We start from the raw sequence: 17,969 nt of genomic DNA, 5'->3' as shown, positions 1-17,969 counted from the left end.
TGGGTTCTAACAGGGTAAATCAGTTTGACACGGTAAAAATGTTTGTTCCTCAGGCAATCACGCAAGCCATGTCTAGACTGCACTATGGAAAGGTATGTCAAATGAGGTGGAAAGAGCTAATATTCGCACTGTAATTGTAATCCCCCTTTAGGTGGGATTAAATTTCCACAGTGTGCATCGTTAAATTGGTGCTTAGTATACAGTATTCAATGAAACCAAAAGCACTACTTATGACATTTGAATATTTGTTTTGTGATAAATATGGGCCCAATATGGGTCTCTACGCTGCACCAGACTGGAGACGGCACAGCAACATGGGATAAAACCACCCTATCACCTTCCGCCCTGGCCAATGTGAGTGGCAGAACTTCAGGTGTGACACTACTCAGGCCTTCCACCCACAGATGGGAATTAGGATCCCCCCTGAAGTATTTACTAAGATCAGTGCCAGCTCACGCTAAGGCGAGGTAAGGCAACTGCATCAGGTAGCAGGATCCACAACAGATTCCTATGGACCCGCCCCCCTTGTGCATTATGTAGCTCTTCACTCACACCTTCTTTCCTAGTGAGGAAGGGGGCATTTTGTGGTTCACCTCAGGTGGTGAAATGTCTTGGGCTGGCCTGTACTAGGAAAGTTAACAAGAACTGAAGACACATTTCCATGGTGAAAGTGCAAGGCTTGTTCTTATTTCACAGTAAATACAAAAGAAAGAAATGCACTTATGGGTCATGCCCCCCTGATTTCCTAAAGCCAGAACAACAAAACAAAGCAACAAATATAAAATAAGTTGAGCCTATGCAACTACATGAAGATTGTGGTCATGTTCACCTTCGACAGAGTATCAAGTATCTCTACCTCCTGCCCCAACCTCAAATTCCCCACTTTACCAGGATTTCTGGTTATTTGTTTATTAAATTTCTAGACCAACTGTCAGAAAAGAAAAGAACATAAAAGAGAAATTTAATGATGCCCCTTGACTAGATTCCTGATAGCAGTCAGCAGTTCACAGGATCTTATAGGAAACAAAAAGACATAGTACATTCTGAAAATGTCCCAACTTCCCACCATTTGAGAAAGGTGTTAGAATAAATCAATGACGCTTCTCTTGCACTTACCAGAGCATTCATATCCATTGCCTCTGTAGCCTGGTTTACATTTGCACTTGAAGGATCCCTGTGTATTGAGGCACTCTGCATGGAAGTTACACTTAGGTATAGTTGTAGTACATTCATTTATATCTAGAGGAATTGGGGGGGGGGGTGGCGGAGCAGGCAGGAGAAAACAAGTAATTGAAGACAGAGAGAAGTCAGAGATTTAAAACAAATTAAACATTATTTTCATCCTGAGAAAAGCTGCATCTGTTTAATTCCTGCCTGTCATACAAGCACGGGAACCGTATCAGAAGAAAATGTTGGCAAGCCTCTTTGTAAGTGCTATGGTTAAAGACTGCATTTGTCAATGAATATAAAGAAGGAGGGGATCTTAACAATAAATGAGTATTAATTCAAAAACTCTATTTGAACAAACTGCCCATTTATTGTCTTTCTCTGGTTTACATCACTCTGGGGACTGGCGCTAGACCATTAACAGGGATAAGCATTTGGTCGAAAACTAGTAGGCAGTGGGCAGAGAAATCCTAAACAAACTTTTTTTAAAAAAATAATTACAAACTTTATTGATTTTTTTTAAAACAAAAATAATTACAAAGCATAAAGTGTTGTCTGCCAGGACAAATGCATGTACAGATGTTAAGTCTTGTATGCAGTCATCCACATGGCATCAAAACAGAATTGGAAACTATTTTTCATTAGAAATTAAGGTCACATCCACAGGGCAAACAAATGTTTAGATTCCCTAGACTTGATCGTTCATTGATGTTAGTCTCTCCTTTGACATTCTAAGCTACACTACAAAGAAATGCTCTATCATTCCTTCAGGTGGTGAGTATCACCAAGTTTGTAGCCAAAACAGGGCCAATGAGAAACAAGAGATATGAGGTTGGAGGAATTCCCAAGGTTTGCAGACGTACAACAATTTTAAAAAACCAAACCTAAGTAGCCAACACACCCCAAAGTGCCACGAGGGTGCACTTTACTGAGTAGCCTCTCAATGTGGAGTGATAGTTGAAAAATAAAACTGGAATACTGGGTGCAGGAATCAGGGAATGGAATGTTCTGCTTGGGGGGAAAGAGTGGTGAAGACTCTGAAGGAGAGTGCTCTTTTCAGGAGAGAGGATACACTGTAATATTATGTTATAGGTTCCACTTATCAGTTTAGAAAGAGAATATATAAAGAGAGGTGTTTATTTTAATTTATTTGCCACTAGGTAGTAGAGACACAATAAAGTTCCAAAAGTGGTCCAAAAGTGGTTTCCAGGGCATTAGTTTATACAAGCACAAGCAAAATTTATACTACAGTTCAAAAATACACCAAAAGCAGCCAAGTTTATGAGAAAAGGAAAATATGTGCATATATGTGCATGTGTACACACACGAGAGGAAAACTAGAATCTAATTCTTACCTACACAGTCATATCGGCCACTCACATATTTCAGCTCGTATCCAATTTGACACTTGCAATAGTAACTTCCAAATGTGTTGACACATCTGCGGTTAAAAGAGCAAACAGCTTTCCCACTGGAGCACTCATTAATATCTAAGATATTAAAATGAAATCTGATAAGGTCAAGGAAAAGGTATCAGGATAAAGGTGGTTAAACAAACCCTTAACAGTCACATTTGTGAATAAAATGACTAATGCTGAAATGATATGTCCCATACTAGAGAGATGCAAAATCCATCTCTGGAATCCAGCTTGACTTTTGCTTATCCCAGGTAAAGCCTACCAATTTCTGATGAAATCCACCTAGTCCTTCTGATTAGTTGCCATCCATAATATGTCCCCTGATGCTCCACCTGTATGCATGCCACTCTAAGCCATACATAGCTAGACACCAGTGTAAGCATGATGATTTCAACAAATCCTTACCTGTCCCCAAGACCCATTTTTTGTTCCAAATTCTGTCTTAGATGGAAGTCAGCAACAACCCTAAATTATTGCCTAAGATCTCTGAACCTCTTTCTTAGGCTGTGTAAATAATGTTAGGCATTACCAGGCCAGCTGGTTAGGATTGATTTCTGGAAAGTCAATTAGTAGTTAAGTCTCAGAGCTGACACAACATCACATACCAAGAAAAACACATGTCCACTGTTCTAATACCCAGGCTATGATCTGAAGGCACGCAATAGCATAGCAACTTTGTTGAAGCTAAGCAAGTTCGGCCCGTACTTGGGAACCCCACTGTATGCCTCCTTCAGTTCCATCAAAGAAAGGTGGGATATACATATAATAAATAAATATCCAACAGGTGCATGCCTATTTTATTACAGGAGCTGAACTCTCAGCAAAATTCATTGATCTCATTGATTTATGCAGCAAATGTTCAAAGCTTTCTAGTCCCTAGTAAATTTAGGTTATGTATTAAATTCCTATCCTATGCTTCATTCAAGTTTCTCAGAACAGAAGTGTTTGGGACCCTGACAAGTCCTTCCCCCCTTCTATTTTACTCTCATCCCTCTTCCTTTCCAGGCTTGAAAGAACTACCCTCTTCTCCTCGTCTCAAGACAGAAACAGCTTGTATCAGTGCTTGAATGGGCACAAAAAAGTACAAAGGAATTTACACTCTGTTCACATGGATGCCTGGCTAGAATTCCTGCCTTCTATAAATACATGCATTATGGATAAATGATTGCAATATACAACAGAAAGTTACAATCCTCAGATGTCTATAATTATTTTTAAAGTGCAGTCCTTAATTTGGAATCATCAACTCCCAACCAGATAGGATTATTTTTCTTGCTCCAAGTATAATGAAGTATTTTATAAATAAAGAAAATGCAAACATAAACAGCTAACATGAGTGCATGAGGAACTTGGCTGTTAGATTTCAACTGTGTTTCCTGATTTTATGCTGTGGACAAAAGCCTCAAATAAACATTAATTAAACAATGGGAGGATGGCAGGGGCAGTAATAATCCCATTTATACAGACAAATTTGGGAGAAGAGGAGCAGTGTTTCCTTCTGTGGCATGTTTCTTGTTTAACAGCTGAGCCAAGAATCCATAAGGGTTCATTCTATAGTGCCTAAAAATACTCTCATGTCATGAAATCCATGACAAAAGTAGCAGGCTTTTGCAGAGATATGCTTCCAGTTTGATGTGTTTAATGAATAGGCTGCTTGAAAGGTTATGAATGACTGTAATCACAGCTAAGAGTTCATTTCCTGTGCTTGTCAAGATTCACCTAGGTTCTAAAAGATCCCTAGAGCCCAGTGGGACGAGGAAGTATCCCCTTTCCAAAAGAATAAAACCTCCAAACCATTTCTCCCAGGGCTTCTCACATAGCTGCAGTTGGAGAGTGGATATATCAGATGTCTAAAAACATGAAGAAAAACTTGTTTTTAGGGACTTTCAAAAACCCACCAAACTCTGCAGGCAGTTCCAGACCACCTGTTTATTCATCACGATTTGTTTGTGTGAAAGTCAGATGGTGCTGCCTCAAAGCTCACCTGCAGGAGTGGGGACAGATAAGGACCTGCCGCACCAAGCCAAAAAGTTTACTCGCTCTTGCTCTAAAAGTATAGCCATTCTATAGTGTTCAGCAAGCACAGGCCGGATTCTTGGAATGGTTGTACTAATGACAGCAAGAGCATAAATGGATGCTGATGTACCTATGCATGTTTTTCCATTTGATGCTAACTGAAGTCCGCTCGATGGACACAAGCATCGCACGTCATCTTTCACTTCTTCACAGCCATATTGACAATTCACCATGGCGCAGCTCCTGGAATCTTGAAAAACATGTTACTTGACAAAGCCATAGGTAAAACTGCCTAAGAGGATTTGTTTCATTAACAGATGATAATGATCTTAAAATCTCTTCCCTAATAGCATTAATGCACCGGCATGCAAAGAAGAAGAAGGAGGAACATGAGCTATTTGGCTACTGCTATTCCTACTGCCAAATAGATACAAGCCTCTGATTTAAAAAGTGGTTTGTCTCTTTGGCAGTGGGAACCACTGTGGCAAAACCATACCGCCAGTTTTAAAAACAGCTAAATGGGTTGCTGTTCCATTTCACAGGACATAGTTCAACGTAATACTAGCTATCTGTGGAGCTCTAAATTGGTTGGGACCTGCATGCCTGAAGGACCATGTCTACCACATGAGACTGCATGAACCTTAAGTTCTTCATCGTATGTCCCAGGTTAGGCACCTGAGCTTAGGCAGCTGGTGACTGGTGAGAGGGCCTTTTCAGTTGTGGCACCTGTAATGTAAAAAGGCCTTTTCTTGGTAAGCTTGCCTAATGCTGATCTTGTTTAAATTTTACCCAAGCATTCCAGCATCATTGCTGTTTTCTTAAAAAACAACCTATGGCAGAGACAAACTTTCACACCATTGGCAGAGACAAACCTTCATACCATCCTAACGTACACACTAGCCACCAATATGAGGGGTGGGTATGATTGCACTAAAAGGTTCCAGTTACGTATGTGCATCTTCCCTTTTTATATTACAGCCATTAAATAGGTTTATCTGGATATCATCTGCAAGGCTTCCGTGACAACTTAGCTGCCTGCTTTTCCCCCTTCTACTCTAAACTGTTCTGTAGCTCGGAAACCACACCTGGCAACTCATAAGGAAGAATTGCTTCTGGGTATTTATATTTTGCTTTTCAACCTGCCAGCCGCAAGAAAAAGAGTTAGCCCTTATAAAAGGGCAACAAAACCACTAGAATCTTTCTCCTTTTTACTGCTAATACTTCCAAACAAGTAAATTGTACATTTTCATTTATTTATCTCTTTGGGCAGTTTCAACATTGCCTTCAGAGAAAATGATCTGGTTAGAAACTTGTCCTTTACCCCTTTCTAAATTAACACCACCCCGCCGGGAAAGCTTCATTTCTCAAGGGGATTTGTAAGTGTGAAATGAAAATCTCTGCAACAGAAACCTTTGAAAATGTGTTCATAAATCCAAGTCCTCTTTTAAAAGCTCTACTCCGCTTTCAGATGTGGTTCCTTCTGATTTATCTACACGCAGTAAAAAAAATGGGCAGAGCTAAAAAAAAAAGAAATGCCCCACTACTGGTTCCTAAGGGGTGCAACAACAACAAAAAACACTAATTTGCTGAAGTTTAAAATGCTCCCCAAACTAAACGAGATTTATGTCTCTGTATAGTTTTAAGTGTAAACCAGGCTCAGCATATCCTTTAATGCTAATTGCACTGGAGCACTGAAAGATTCCTATGATATTGTTGCACAACACCCCAATCTCCTGGGGTTCCAGGCGCTTACCAGGGTTTGTGTTTCCTTCTGAATGAGCCACAGTGGAGACCATGATGTCTTTAAGATGTATGGTTTATTTACACATATATACAATCTGAACCTATGATTGAGGAGACCACAGCATGAACACCCCAAGAGGTTCTGCTTCTCCCATAGTCGCAGCCTTGGATTCCAGCCAGGGCCGGATTTAGGTTTGATGAGGCCCTAAGCTACTGAAGGCAATGGGGCCCTTTATATGTCCAGCTGTCCTTTGTCAACAACAAATTGTCACTGTTTTTGTGTTGAATATATGCTATATGGTAATTTGTGGACCTACACAACACAAAACACTGTTGCTGTATGTAGGTTTTATTTTATTTCTTTTTTATTTTGGAAATACATCCAGGTTTTTTTCCTTTAATTTTTTTGGGGGGTCCCCAAGAGAGTGGGACCCTAAGCTATAGCTTGTTTAGCTTATACGTAAATCCGGCACCGATTCCAGCAGAAATCAAGCATGTCTTCTGCCTGCTTCTTTGCTTCTAGCTCAACACCACTCTACTTTCTGCTCTCCACTCTGCCTTTGTCCTTCTAACTATCACCCTGTTGAGGGAGGGGGCCCACCCGGTAGGAGACCCACCCATTTGTCCTCTGGCCCCGAGCCACTTCCTTTGTTCCCTTAATGTCCCATTACATCACCAGGAAGCTAGCCTGGCTTATACTTTAACATTTGCTGGATCCAAGGGTTAGAAGGGTCTCGGCATACGGCCTACTCCCCACCACCACCAACTCATAACAGTATAAATTAACCAGCTGCTTCATACTATGAGGCACAGGTTATTTCATCATTAGTTACAATATGGACTTGACTCCCATCTCACGTGCTGTATCTTGTGTAATATCCATCACTTACTTGCGCATGTGCCATCGGGCATGAGCATGTACCCATTGAGACAATAGCACTTGTAGCTGCCATGCGTGTTCATACATCTGTGCTCGCAAGGACGTGGCTTCAATCCGCATTCATTGATATCTGCAGAAATCATTGGGGGTGGGGGTGGGAATGAGTTTGTAGATCTTTGGAAGAAAACAAAATAGCTTACTGCAGTTGCTATTTTACGGCTTAAATTCCCATAGGGAGAAAATGTCTCCAGGATTCAAACAAGCCAGATTCTTGAAAGAAAGAATTCAGCAGACCATCTGCTGGGCTGTGCGCTAGGAGCACTAGCAGGAAGTTCCCACCACACCTGACAGAATCTGGGGAAGTGTCTCACACCAGGAGATTGTACTGGGAAGGGAGGAAAGAAAACAGCTGCTACACTGTTGTTTATATGCTGAATGGCCACGTAGTCTTGTCTCCACAGCTCAGAGGTTCTCAGGCATGGTAAATATCTGTACAGTGGTACCTCGGGTTACATACACTTCAGGTTACATACGCTTCAGGTTACAGACTCCGCTAATCCAAAAATATTACCTCGGGCTAAGAGCTTTACTCCAGGATGAGAACAGAAATCGCGCGGCAGCAGCGGGAGGCCCCATTAGCTAAAGTGGTGCTTCAGGTTAAAAACAGTTTCAGGTTAAGAACGGACCTCCAGAATGAATTAAGTACGTAACCAGAGGTTACATTTACAAGAAATGTAAATTTCTTTTACAAGTAAACAAGGTTTACCTGGCTGTGGCTGGATGATTTATTAAGCCATTGTAAATCAATGATTTAAAGCCAAGCTTGAAGCATCAATTTTATATCACTGATCTAAATCAACTTCTCTGTTTTGAAGTTCATATACTTCCTGAATAGGCAAGCATACTGCCTTGCTACTAGAACAATGAAAATGCTTATCGTCTGCTTTCCAGTGGCCTTTACTATTGATCTTAACCAGTCAGTTATATTTCCTCGTGGTTTTCTTTTATGTAGAAAAGCAGTCTTTAATTCAATCTGATGGACACATTGACAGGATTCAATTTTCAGAGATTACAAATGCGGGTATGCTTTTATTTGTTTTCCTTTCGTGTTTTTTTTTTTTAAACAGAGAGAATTTTTTAAAAAGTGCTTTTTAAATCTGTAATGACAAACTGACATGAAGAAATGCCAGCTTGCCAGTTTTAAATACTTTGTTTTAACCATCTGGCAAATTTGGAGGTCTAGGTTCACTCCTAAGCAAATTTTCATAACCTGAAAATAAATCTTCGCAAAGCAGAAAAGTCATGGAGCCACCACTACATTTGAAACAATGCCAGCTCATGCCAGCCAGCGTGGAATGTAGCGCAAAAGGTAGTTTCCATTTTTTGCTGTGTGTCAGCTCCAGGTTGGTGTAGCTGCAGAGCCTGAGAATTGAACCCATGGGACTTTGGATAGAAAGCCACCTTCATCCTCCCGCTCTTTGTTTCATAGAATCATAGAGTTGGAAGAGACCACAAGGGCCATCGAGTCCAACCCCCTGCCAAGCAGGGCTTTACACACCAAACTCCTGGCAGGAGAACTCCCAGGCCAAGTGTGAAGCCTCTGTTACAACAGGGCCCAGCCGCATTCATCACACCTCTCTGCTAGCAGAGACCTAGTGGAGAGGAATCGACGTGCCTTCCTAACCCACATCCCCTAAGCCTGAAGTTGAGGAGCTGTTTTGACTGTTTTGACTTCCTACTTGGATGACGGAGGATATTTGCTAGTCCCTGTACTACCGCCCAGAGCAGAATCCACCTTCAGGCTGAAAAGGTTTCCCCAAGACAGACAAAATAACTCAGCATTGTTTTACATGTATTGCCCTTGCAATACATTCAGCCTCTGCAAAACCACCACACAGCTCTGGCAACTGATGGCACTTATGTGTAGCCTCTGCATTAGAGTGGACAGACACTTCGGATAAGAAGACTTTTGAGTGTTATTTCCACTGTAGAAAGTTCTGAGATGGCAAAACACAGTCTCTACATATTGACTGGAAGATTTAAATAGCTCTTACCCTAGGGAAACTGGAGAGGAAAGAAAAGAGCGAGGACAATTTGGCTGTGCACACACCAGGGTGTTAATGCACATATGTGTAGCATGGATCCAATTTATCCATGCATACTTTGGCACACACACCCCAAGCACTTTCCATTTAAATCTGTATCAATGTTTCCTGTCCATACTAGTGGGTGGTGTTTTATGGGATGTATCATGCTGAGTGACATTGTCCTCTCCCCTCAAGCTACTAATTCTGTGGCCTCCAGAAGTTGTGGAAACCTGAACTCCATTGGGGGTACACACACAGGTATTTGCTTACCTGTGAGTGTACACCTTTTGTTTTAAAGAACTGTTTTGTCTGTGGAATAAAGAGGCTCCTGCCATAGCCGCGCGTCACCTCTCCAGCTGGGAGAGGGTCGCAGGGGGGCTTCTTTAGCCCCGCGCGCTCTCTCTGGGCTGGAGAGGTGGCGCGCAGCTAAAGAGGCTCCTGCCATAGCCGCGCGTCACCTCTCCAGCTGGGAGAGGGTCGCGGGGCTATGGTTTCTTCGCTTCATAGGACGCACACACATTTCCCCTTCATTTTTGAAGGGGAAAAAGTGCGTCCTATAGAGCGAAAAATACGGTATATATTTGTGTGTCTCACCCAGCACCACCAGGTAGAGAACCGGCAACCCACAAAAGGAGTGTCTTGCCAGGGGAAGAATGGCTGGCAGGCAAAGACACAAAGTGCCTCCATTTTCCATAGCCTTGCTCCCTCCCAACACAGAAAGCTGTGGTGTGGCTCAGAAGAAGAACATGAGCTGCACATTTCACACACAAATACAAAACAGACAAGGCAGGACAGGGAGAGCGATTTGGGAGAAAGGGATTTGCAGACAGTATTTTTGTTCCCCTTCCCCATCTGCTGTACCTGCACGAGCCAATTTTATTTTTAATACAGCTGTTTTGCAGAAGAGCAGTTCAACAGAAAACAGCTGTTTTAACTTTTTTTGACTCTTCCCACGGCCAAGGAACCTTCAGCAACAACCAATAGTAACAGGCATGTGGCACCCTTTCCTTTGTGCTGATGAAGACAAAATGGATAGATAGAGCTCAAGCGATGAGCAAGTGGAAACAAAGGGTTAGGGTTAAAGGTAAAGGTAAAGGTAAAGGGACCCCTGACCATTAGGTCCAGTCGTGACCGACTGGGGTTGTGACGCTCATCTCGCTTATTGGCCGAGGGAGCCGGCGTACAGCTTCTGGGTCATGTGGCCAGCATGACTAAGCCACTTCTGGCGAACCAGAGCAGCGCACAGAAACACCGTTTACCTTCCCGCCAGAGCGGTACCTATTTATCTACTTGCACTTTGACGTGCTTTCGAACTGCTAGGTGGTCAGGAGCTGGGACCAAGCAACAGGAGCTCACCCCGTCATGGGTTAGGGTTAGCACCCAGCAAAACATCACCACGTATGTTGAAAAGTCACACCCATACAATTCACTTCTGTGTACCCACACTCAGGTAACCTGAGATTTTACATTAGAACCACCCCCCACCCCCAGCTTATGCACGGATCAGAAACAGCTGAATTAATTGACTGGAAATATTAACCTGTGGACAAAGATGAGGACAAAGCAAAAACATGCACCTATGGGATGCCCCTGAATCCAGTTTAAACTGCTGTGTGTGCACACATGCATTGCCTAGTGTAAAAATCCATTGCAGGTAATGGGAGGCACATATAGCAGACACTGAGCTTGTTCATGTTCGCTCCACATTTCTAAGTATAGGTCCTGAATTGCCATTTGCTCCAATTCAGCAGTAAAGATTGAGTTTTCCTAGGGAAAGCGGCCAGACAAAAAAAGGGGGTGGAGAGTTCAGACCTGGACCATGAATGCAAGGCCATCTGCCTAGAAAGCACAGGAGAAAAGGTAAGCATGGATAAGCCCTCAGTCTAGCCAAGGTTAATCACATGCTCATATTTCTCTCATCAAAATAAATTAAACTTAGAAGCCAAACTTTATGATACTTTGAAGACCTACGATCAGACCTCTTGACATCCTTTCCTTTGATGAAAAGGAGATGAAGAAGATCGGAGCCATGGCACTAGGGGGATTTGGGCATCTGTGTGACATTTCCCTCACTTTAACTGGCACACAGGGCAGGGGACACACACAGATATACATGTTATAAATTTCTCCCCCTACTTCACTTTGAATACCAGCTTCAGTCAAGGGGTGACTTTAATCATGGAAACAGTGCAAAAGGCAAGTACAAACGGCAGGCGCAGAGGACGACCATTTTTCCACAGCTGCTGTACTGATCCAAAAGTCGCACTTCCTCCAGCAGCTGCTTTTAAGCACAGGAAAAAAAGACAAGGGGAGATTTGGCTCCTCTGCTTATGCTGTCACTTCTTTGCCTCCTGCCCGATAGTAAAACATGTAAATTTCATCAGGAAAAAACTAGCATACACCCTTCATGGGTCACTGCAGTCATGCAGCTCCTGTAAAGCCAGAGCTCTTCTGAGCAGGCCTTCCGTTCCAGTCCAGCTTTAATGACATCAGACTCTGCTCCCTTATTCATGCGGCCTTGCAAGCCAGAGGACAGCTTCTCCTAGCCCACGGAGAATGCATAGCTCAATACAGTAGTGGGATGCCAGAAGTGGTGTTAGGTTGAGTTGATTCCAAGATTCCTTAGCCTATAAGTTGTATTTCTTACACTTAGAAAGAGGCACCAGATGTTCTTATAAGAACACAATGTGCCTATTGTAGTTGCAGGAACCCAAATCACTGCAACCTCATACTCAAATTAAAGGAGTGCGTGTGTGTGTGTATTGGGATGGGAGGAGGTCTTTGATCTAAATATAACAGAAATAACCATTTGACCTTTCAAAGGGTCTCCCCGAAACGCAGGGATGCGCATCTCCTGAAGAATGTACATGCTGCTGCTGGAGAATAAAGGATGCAACAGCTGAAGCATTCCGCTTACAAGAAAAATGATAAATTGTACATACCTTGGCTGCAGGTTTTGCCTGTGAATCCAGGAAAGCATTTACATTTGTTTGGCATCATACATTCACCATATTTGCACCCATGTTCACAAGTAGCTGTAGAAGGAGGTGGAGAGAAATAGGAAGTGAAAACGCAGAAGAAAAACAGCCCAACTGGTATATTCTTCAGTATTATTATTATTTTGAAAACAGTGATAATAAGAAAAGGATTTAGGAAGACTGAAAGCAGAGTTTGTCTAATTCCTTGGTCTGAAAAATGTCCACATGTATTTAGAATTTGCTTTTAAAAAACAACAACCAAGTACTTTGTACTTTAGCAAATCAAACCAACAGAAACTCACCCCAAGAACACTTGTAATTGTGTTATATATGATTTGTTCTTTGTAATATAACATTGTCTTTCCCCTACTTCTTTTCTTTCCTGCTTACTATGGAATTTAATAAATGTTCTCCAGAAAATGTTTATTTCAACGTAACGTTGCTGATTTGATTTTGTTTCCAATCATTGCCAGATTTGCTTCAGGTTACTGTAGATCCAAATTCTTTCTAGAGTGACTTAATTTCCCCTGGAAATTATAGTGAGAGCTCAGGAGGAATACAGAGGCTCACATTTGGACCTGAACACTTTTCCATATCAGAATCTAATATACCACCCAAGCATCACAATGCCTGCTTGCCAAAAATCCTACTTTCTGAGAGTTTACAGCTATCTCTCTGCACAACTGAAGTCTTTTTTACTTTTATTAGATTTTCCTCCTATAGGGAATGACTGGGTATGACTAACAGCAAAGTTAATTATGGCTTCCAATACCTACCCCCCCAAAAAAAATTCCATGCCAATCTGAATTTCCATTAATCTGGTGCTTCAGCAGTGGTCTAGTGAAGTATTAGGCATTACATATACAATACACATTCAGATCAACTGGTGACCATGAGCAGTTTTTACTCTTACCTGTACTCAGTGCCTTTTTTCTAGAAAAACAGGTGCCAGTACTCATCATGAAGTTGTTATAGTAAGTGCCACACTTTTTAACAACAACAAAAAGAGGTGCCAGTGGCATAGCGTGGGGGGTGCAGGGGGGGCCGGCCGCACCGGGCGCAACATCTGGGGGCTAGGGTTAGGGGGCACAAATCCACGGATTAGGGGGCGCAAATCCACGGGTTAGAGGGTGCAAATTACTTGCCTTGCCCCGGGTGCTGACAACCCACGCTACGCCACTGAGAGGTGCCAGTATTCGTATGTATTTTATTACTAAACTAATTCATTGCACATTGCCAAAAAAGTGTAAATTCATCACCAGAAAAGGGAGGGCACAGATATTTGCATATAACCTGCATGTGATAATGTATATTTATGTCTGTAAATGTATAAATAAGACCATTAGGTCCAGTCGTGACCGACTCTGGGGTTGCAGCGCTCATCTCGCTTTATTGGCTGAGGGAGCTGGCGTACAGCTTCTGGGTCATGTGGCCAGCATGATGAAGCCGCTTCTGGCGAACCAGAGCAGCGCACAGAAACGCCGTAAACCTTCCCGCCGGAGCAGTACCTATTTATCTACTTGCACTTTGACATGCTTTCGAACTGCTAGGTTGGCAGGAACAGGGACCGAGCAACAGGAGCTCACTCCGTTGCGGGGATTCAAACCGCTGACCTTCTGATCAGCAAGTCCTAGGCTCTGTGGTTTAACCCACAGCGCCACCCGCGTCCCTAAATGTATAAATAATTACTGTAATTTTAGTAGCAGCTACTTCAGCAGGCTGCTTCGGTGGGAGAGGCGAGAAGCAGGGCTCATTCTATCAGCTCTGCTGAAAGACTCCATCAACAGCCTCCTTTCCCTGAACTGTAGACTGTTGCCATGCCAAGCACTACTGTTTTGACTTTAATGATTGGCACCTGAGTTTGCTTCCCCCCCACCTTCCCCTCCACACCCCTTTTCACTGGGTGTTGTATCTTTTAGACTGTTAAGCTTGTAGGCAGAGACTATCTTGTTTTAACTCAGGGTTCCCAAACTGGGAACTTTAGCTGTTTTTGGACTGCAACTCCCATCATCTCTAGCTAGCAGGACCAGTTGTCAGGGATGATAGGAATTGTAGTTCAAAAATAGCTGGAGTCCCCAAGTTTGGGAAACCCTGTTTAACTGATTGTATGTAAGCTGCTCTGGTACGCATGCTTTAAACAAATAATTTACTTGAAACAGAAATACATCTCACTGTAAGCACAGAAACCTGAGATCAGGTGACCTTTTCAGACCGCCACCCTGGTGATGTTATAATGGGTTAAATTAGACAGTCCTTCAAATAAAGGGTGCCTTCCAACTGAGGACTGTCCTTCTATGCAAATACTTCCATGTGGACTTCTGACTGGCAGCTTCACATTCCTCCTAAGCTGACTGCATGAGGGAGGGGCCACCTGGCTTTTGAGCAAATCCCAAAATATGAAGTAGAGGTGGGATGATGAACTGGCTCTGAACTTCTAGAAATTCATGCAGCTAATCCATCCACAAAAAGAGTAGGGACAGGCACGTTTGAAGCACTTGCCTCAACTCTTCCAATGTCCAGCTCCTCACCCTGCAAAAAACTCCAGTCCCATGCTGCAGTTTCTCCCATAACATGCTCACATGCCCGGTGACACTTCTGCAGTCAAGGTTAAGTAAAATACGCACCATATTTCTATATCTCCTACTCATATATTTAAATCTATAAGGCTATTGGTCGCAGAGTTTAGGTTTCCACTCCACAGAATAAGAGTCTTCTACATGTGGAATTTAGTTTGTTTTTTAGCTGAATCGTAGAAGTCCTTGGCCACTGTTCAGAAGTTTCCAAACTTAACATGACTGAATTTCAGAGTCTCCCAAAAAGTTATTCTAAAATCTATTAGACATCAATATCTGGCAATTTAAACCATCATTTGTTCCAAATGGTTTAATGAAAAAGGTGCTTATTATAAAAATCCTGACCAAAAGTAGTCTAATGAAAGGAACAGTGTAATAAAGAAAAAACAATAGTCGTAGCTTGGTTCTCAAATGTAATCCATTTTGGAAGTCCGTTCGACTTCTGGAAACGTTCAAAAACCAAGGTGCGGCTTCTGATTGGCTGCTGGAGCTCCCTGCACTAAATCAGAAGCCACAGAAGCCACGTTGAATGTTCGGGTTCCAAAGAACGTTAGAAAACCAGAATACTTAGTTTTTGGCGTTTGGGAGCCAAAATGTACAAGTACCAAGGCGTTCGAGAACCAAGGTATGACTATACAGCACAGAACGTCTGCATCTTAATTTATATATTCACCATATATCATGCAGGACTCAAACCAGATATCTGCTAAGAGAAGAATGTAAAGCTTTTGAAAAATGGATACTAGTCAGATATTCTATTGTTTTTTGGTGGGAAGCTCTCTTTGCTTTTTTAAAAAAGAACTTCACATTATTATCCATTCTTAGCACACCATATACTCAAGCAGCTGAACTGGGGTTATACAAACAATACAAAAATTATTAATAAAGGACTTCTCTATTCAACAGATGGCAATGCTTTCAACTAGAGCTATTATCTGCAACATGCATTAATAAAGGTTCAAGGAGAAAAAGCTCTTTTGGCAGCTATTTTGATTGGACAACAGTCTGGTGAGCATATCAATTATGATGTGAACTTTTGTTCATCTGCCCCATATATTCAAAGCTAAGCTCATCAGGACAGCAGATGCAGCGTCTACGAAAGAGACGACTCCAAGAGTCAACATTTTATTAGTTCATTCAGCTTTGCCAGACTCCAGCTGGAGAAAGATTTCAACCTCTCCCTTGTGTTTTTACTATTTTTTATTAAAATCTTAGAAGTCATTAAATAACCATAGGTTCTTCGTTGAAGTAATTCTCCAGAGGGCTGAAAACAACACAGATAATCCTCAGGTGCATTTGCATTAGGATGCTAGACAGTTAAAAATCTAGCAAATACTCCATTTAACATAAATACCTGAGGACAACATATGCCACTTAATCAAAAGCACCTGGATATAAATACCTCTGCATGGCTTGCTTAAAGGTTGCATTTTCCCTGTGGTATTTTAATTTCTAACACTACAGCTTTGGGGTAAAAACTGAGCATAGAAATCCCATAGTGATCTTCTTAAAATAATAATAATAAAGAAGGGTAATGGGTGGAGCTCATGGGTAGAGCCCATAAAAGGTTCTTTTAAAATTTATTCTAAGGTATACAACTACTGCATATGTTCACAGGAATCCTAGCACCAAGCAATGCTATACACATATCATACCAGGGCTCCACATATCCCAATGCAATCCAGACTATAACAGTACCAGAACTGGAAAATAACCTATATGTATCAAGAAAGTAAGCCAGACCAAAGACTACAGGTCAAAGCTCACATATTCACCACACAGCTGAGCATGATGGGGAAAACACAAGGAAATAAGCCTGCAGGAAACACAGTTTCTTTCTTTCATCAAGCACAGAGAAGATGCTGAGGTCCTTCTTCATGAGCCTCCTCCATGTGAGGTCCGGTGGGCAGCAACATGAGAAAAGGCCTTTTCTGTGGTGGCATCTCACTTGTGGAACGTTCTCTCCTGGCGCCTTTGCTACAGATCTTTAGGCACTAAGCAAAAACATTCCTCTTCTCCCAGGCCTCAGCTAATTATACAATCTTTGGCCTATTAAACTGGGGGGAGGGTGTTTTAGTTGTTTCTATGTTATCTATTTTGGTGTTTTAATAATGTAAACTGGCCTGTGGTCATTGGATGAAAGGCAATACAGTGGTACCTCGGTTTCTGAACTTCGTTCTTAAACCAAATCCATTCTTAAACCGAGGCGCGCTTTCCCTAATTAGGCCTCCTGCTGCCAGTGGCCTTCCACCGTTCAGCTTCTGTTCTTAGACCAAGCTAAAGTTCGCAAACAGGAACACTACTTCCGGTTTTGCAGAGTTCGTAAACCGAATAGTTCATAAACAGGACTGATCGTAAACCAAGGTACCACTGTATTGCAATTTAATTTAAGAAGATAATAATAATACTGGATCTGACCTGAGATGAGCATTTCTGGCTCCACCTTCCTGACTGTTTAAGCAGTACTCCCTGCCACAACCTTTTCTTTTCCCTAAGTGGGGTGAAGCTGCCAGGAAACACTAGGCTTGTCTTCAAATGGTGTTGTCACTGCACTCACTGCCTTCCTTCCTGTGTCACCTATCCACCATCTTCAGCAGTACACAGGAGCCATTTTAAACTATGCCTGCATCACATGTGTGCAAAGCTAGTTCCACTAGGCCACATCTCCCTGGCACACATGTGCAAATCAAAATGAATGAATGAGTGAATGAATGGAGTGTGGCTCCTGGTGTGAAGTGAAACAACTATGTTAGCAGCACTGAAGTGACCTCCCTGGAGTGCAAGCCTGGGCAGTGTGTATGCCCAGACGACAAGACCCCACTTTCGGCCTTACTGTTGTTGTCCAAATGAAAGCAGAGTATCTGTGGATGTGGGGGAAATCACACAAGCCATTTTATTTGCTTGTCTTCTGGCTAGTTGGGCAACTCTATCCTAGGATAAAACTTTTTGTTTTATATTCTATTCTATTTGTGGACTCTACAAGTCACAACTTAGACTCCTCCAAGATATGTGGTTCATTTTGTATAATAGCTGCAGCTCTTTTCTTCCATGAGCTACATTTGTGAACTTGTTATGGAATGAGCCCAGGAAATCAGGAATTTTGGCTA

General features: G+C 42.2%; 2 protein-coding genes across 2 annotated transcripts in view; both read right to left on the bottom strand.

Moving 5' to 3' along the window:
- Positions 1-17,969, bottom strand: part of OFD1 (OFD1 centriole and centriolar satellite protein) — a 321,339-nt gene that overhangs the window by 81,606 nt on the left and 221,764 nt on the right. The gene's annotated exons all lie outside the window — the stretch shown is intronic.
- The window catches only part of EGFL6 (EGF like domain multiple 6), a 48,622-nt gene that overhangs the window by 14,143 nt on the left and 16,510 nt on the right, over positions 1-17,969 (bottom strand). Inside the window, exons 5-9 of the mRNA XM_083611848.1 lie at positions 12,254-12,346; positions 7,235-7,354; positions 4,732-4,851; positions 2,523-2,657; positions 1,117-1,239 (exon numbers count right to left, since the gene is read on the bottom strand). Of these exons, the coding sequence (XP_083467974.1) occupies positions 1,117-1,239; positions 2,523-2,657; positions 4,732-4,851; positions 7,235-7,354; positions 12,254-12,346 (591 nt within the window). The remainder of the gene's footprint in view (positions 1-1,116; positions 1,240-2,522; positions 2,658-4,731; positions 4,852-7,234; positions 7,355-12,253; positions 12,347-17,969) is intronic.

Source organism: Podarcis filfolensis (assembly GCF_964270895.1).
Source record: "Podarcis filfolensis genome assembly, chromosome: 4".
NCBI classification, from domain to species: domain Eukaryota; kingdom Metazoa; phylum Chordata; class Lepidosauria; order Squamata; family Lacertidae; genus Podarcis; species Podarcis filfolensis.
This window is presented reverse-complemented; position numbering and strand designations above follow the sequence as displayed.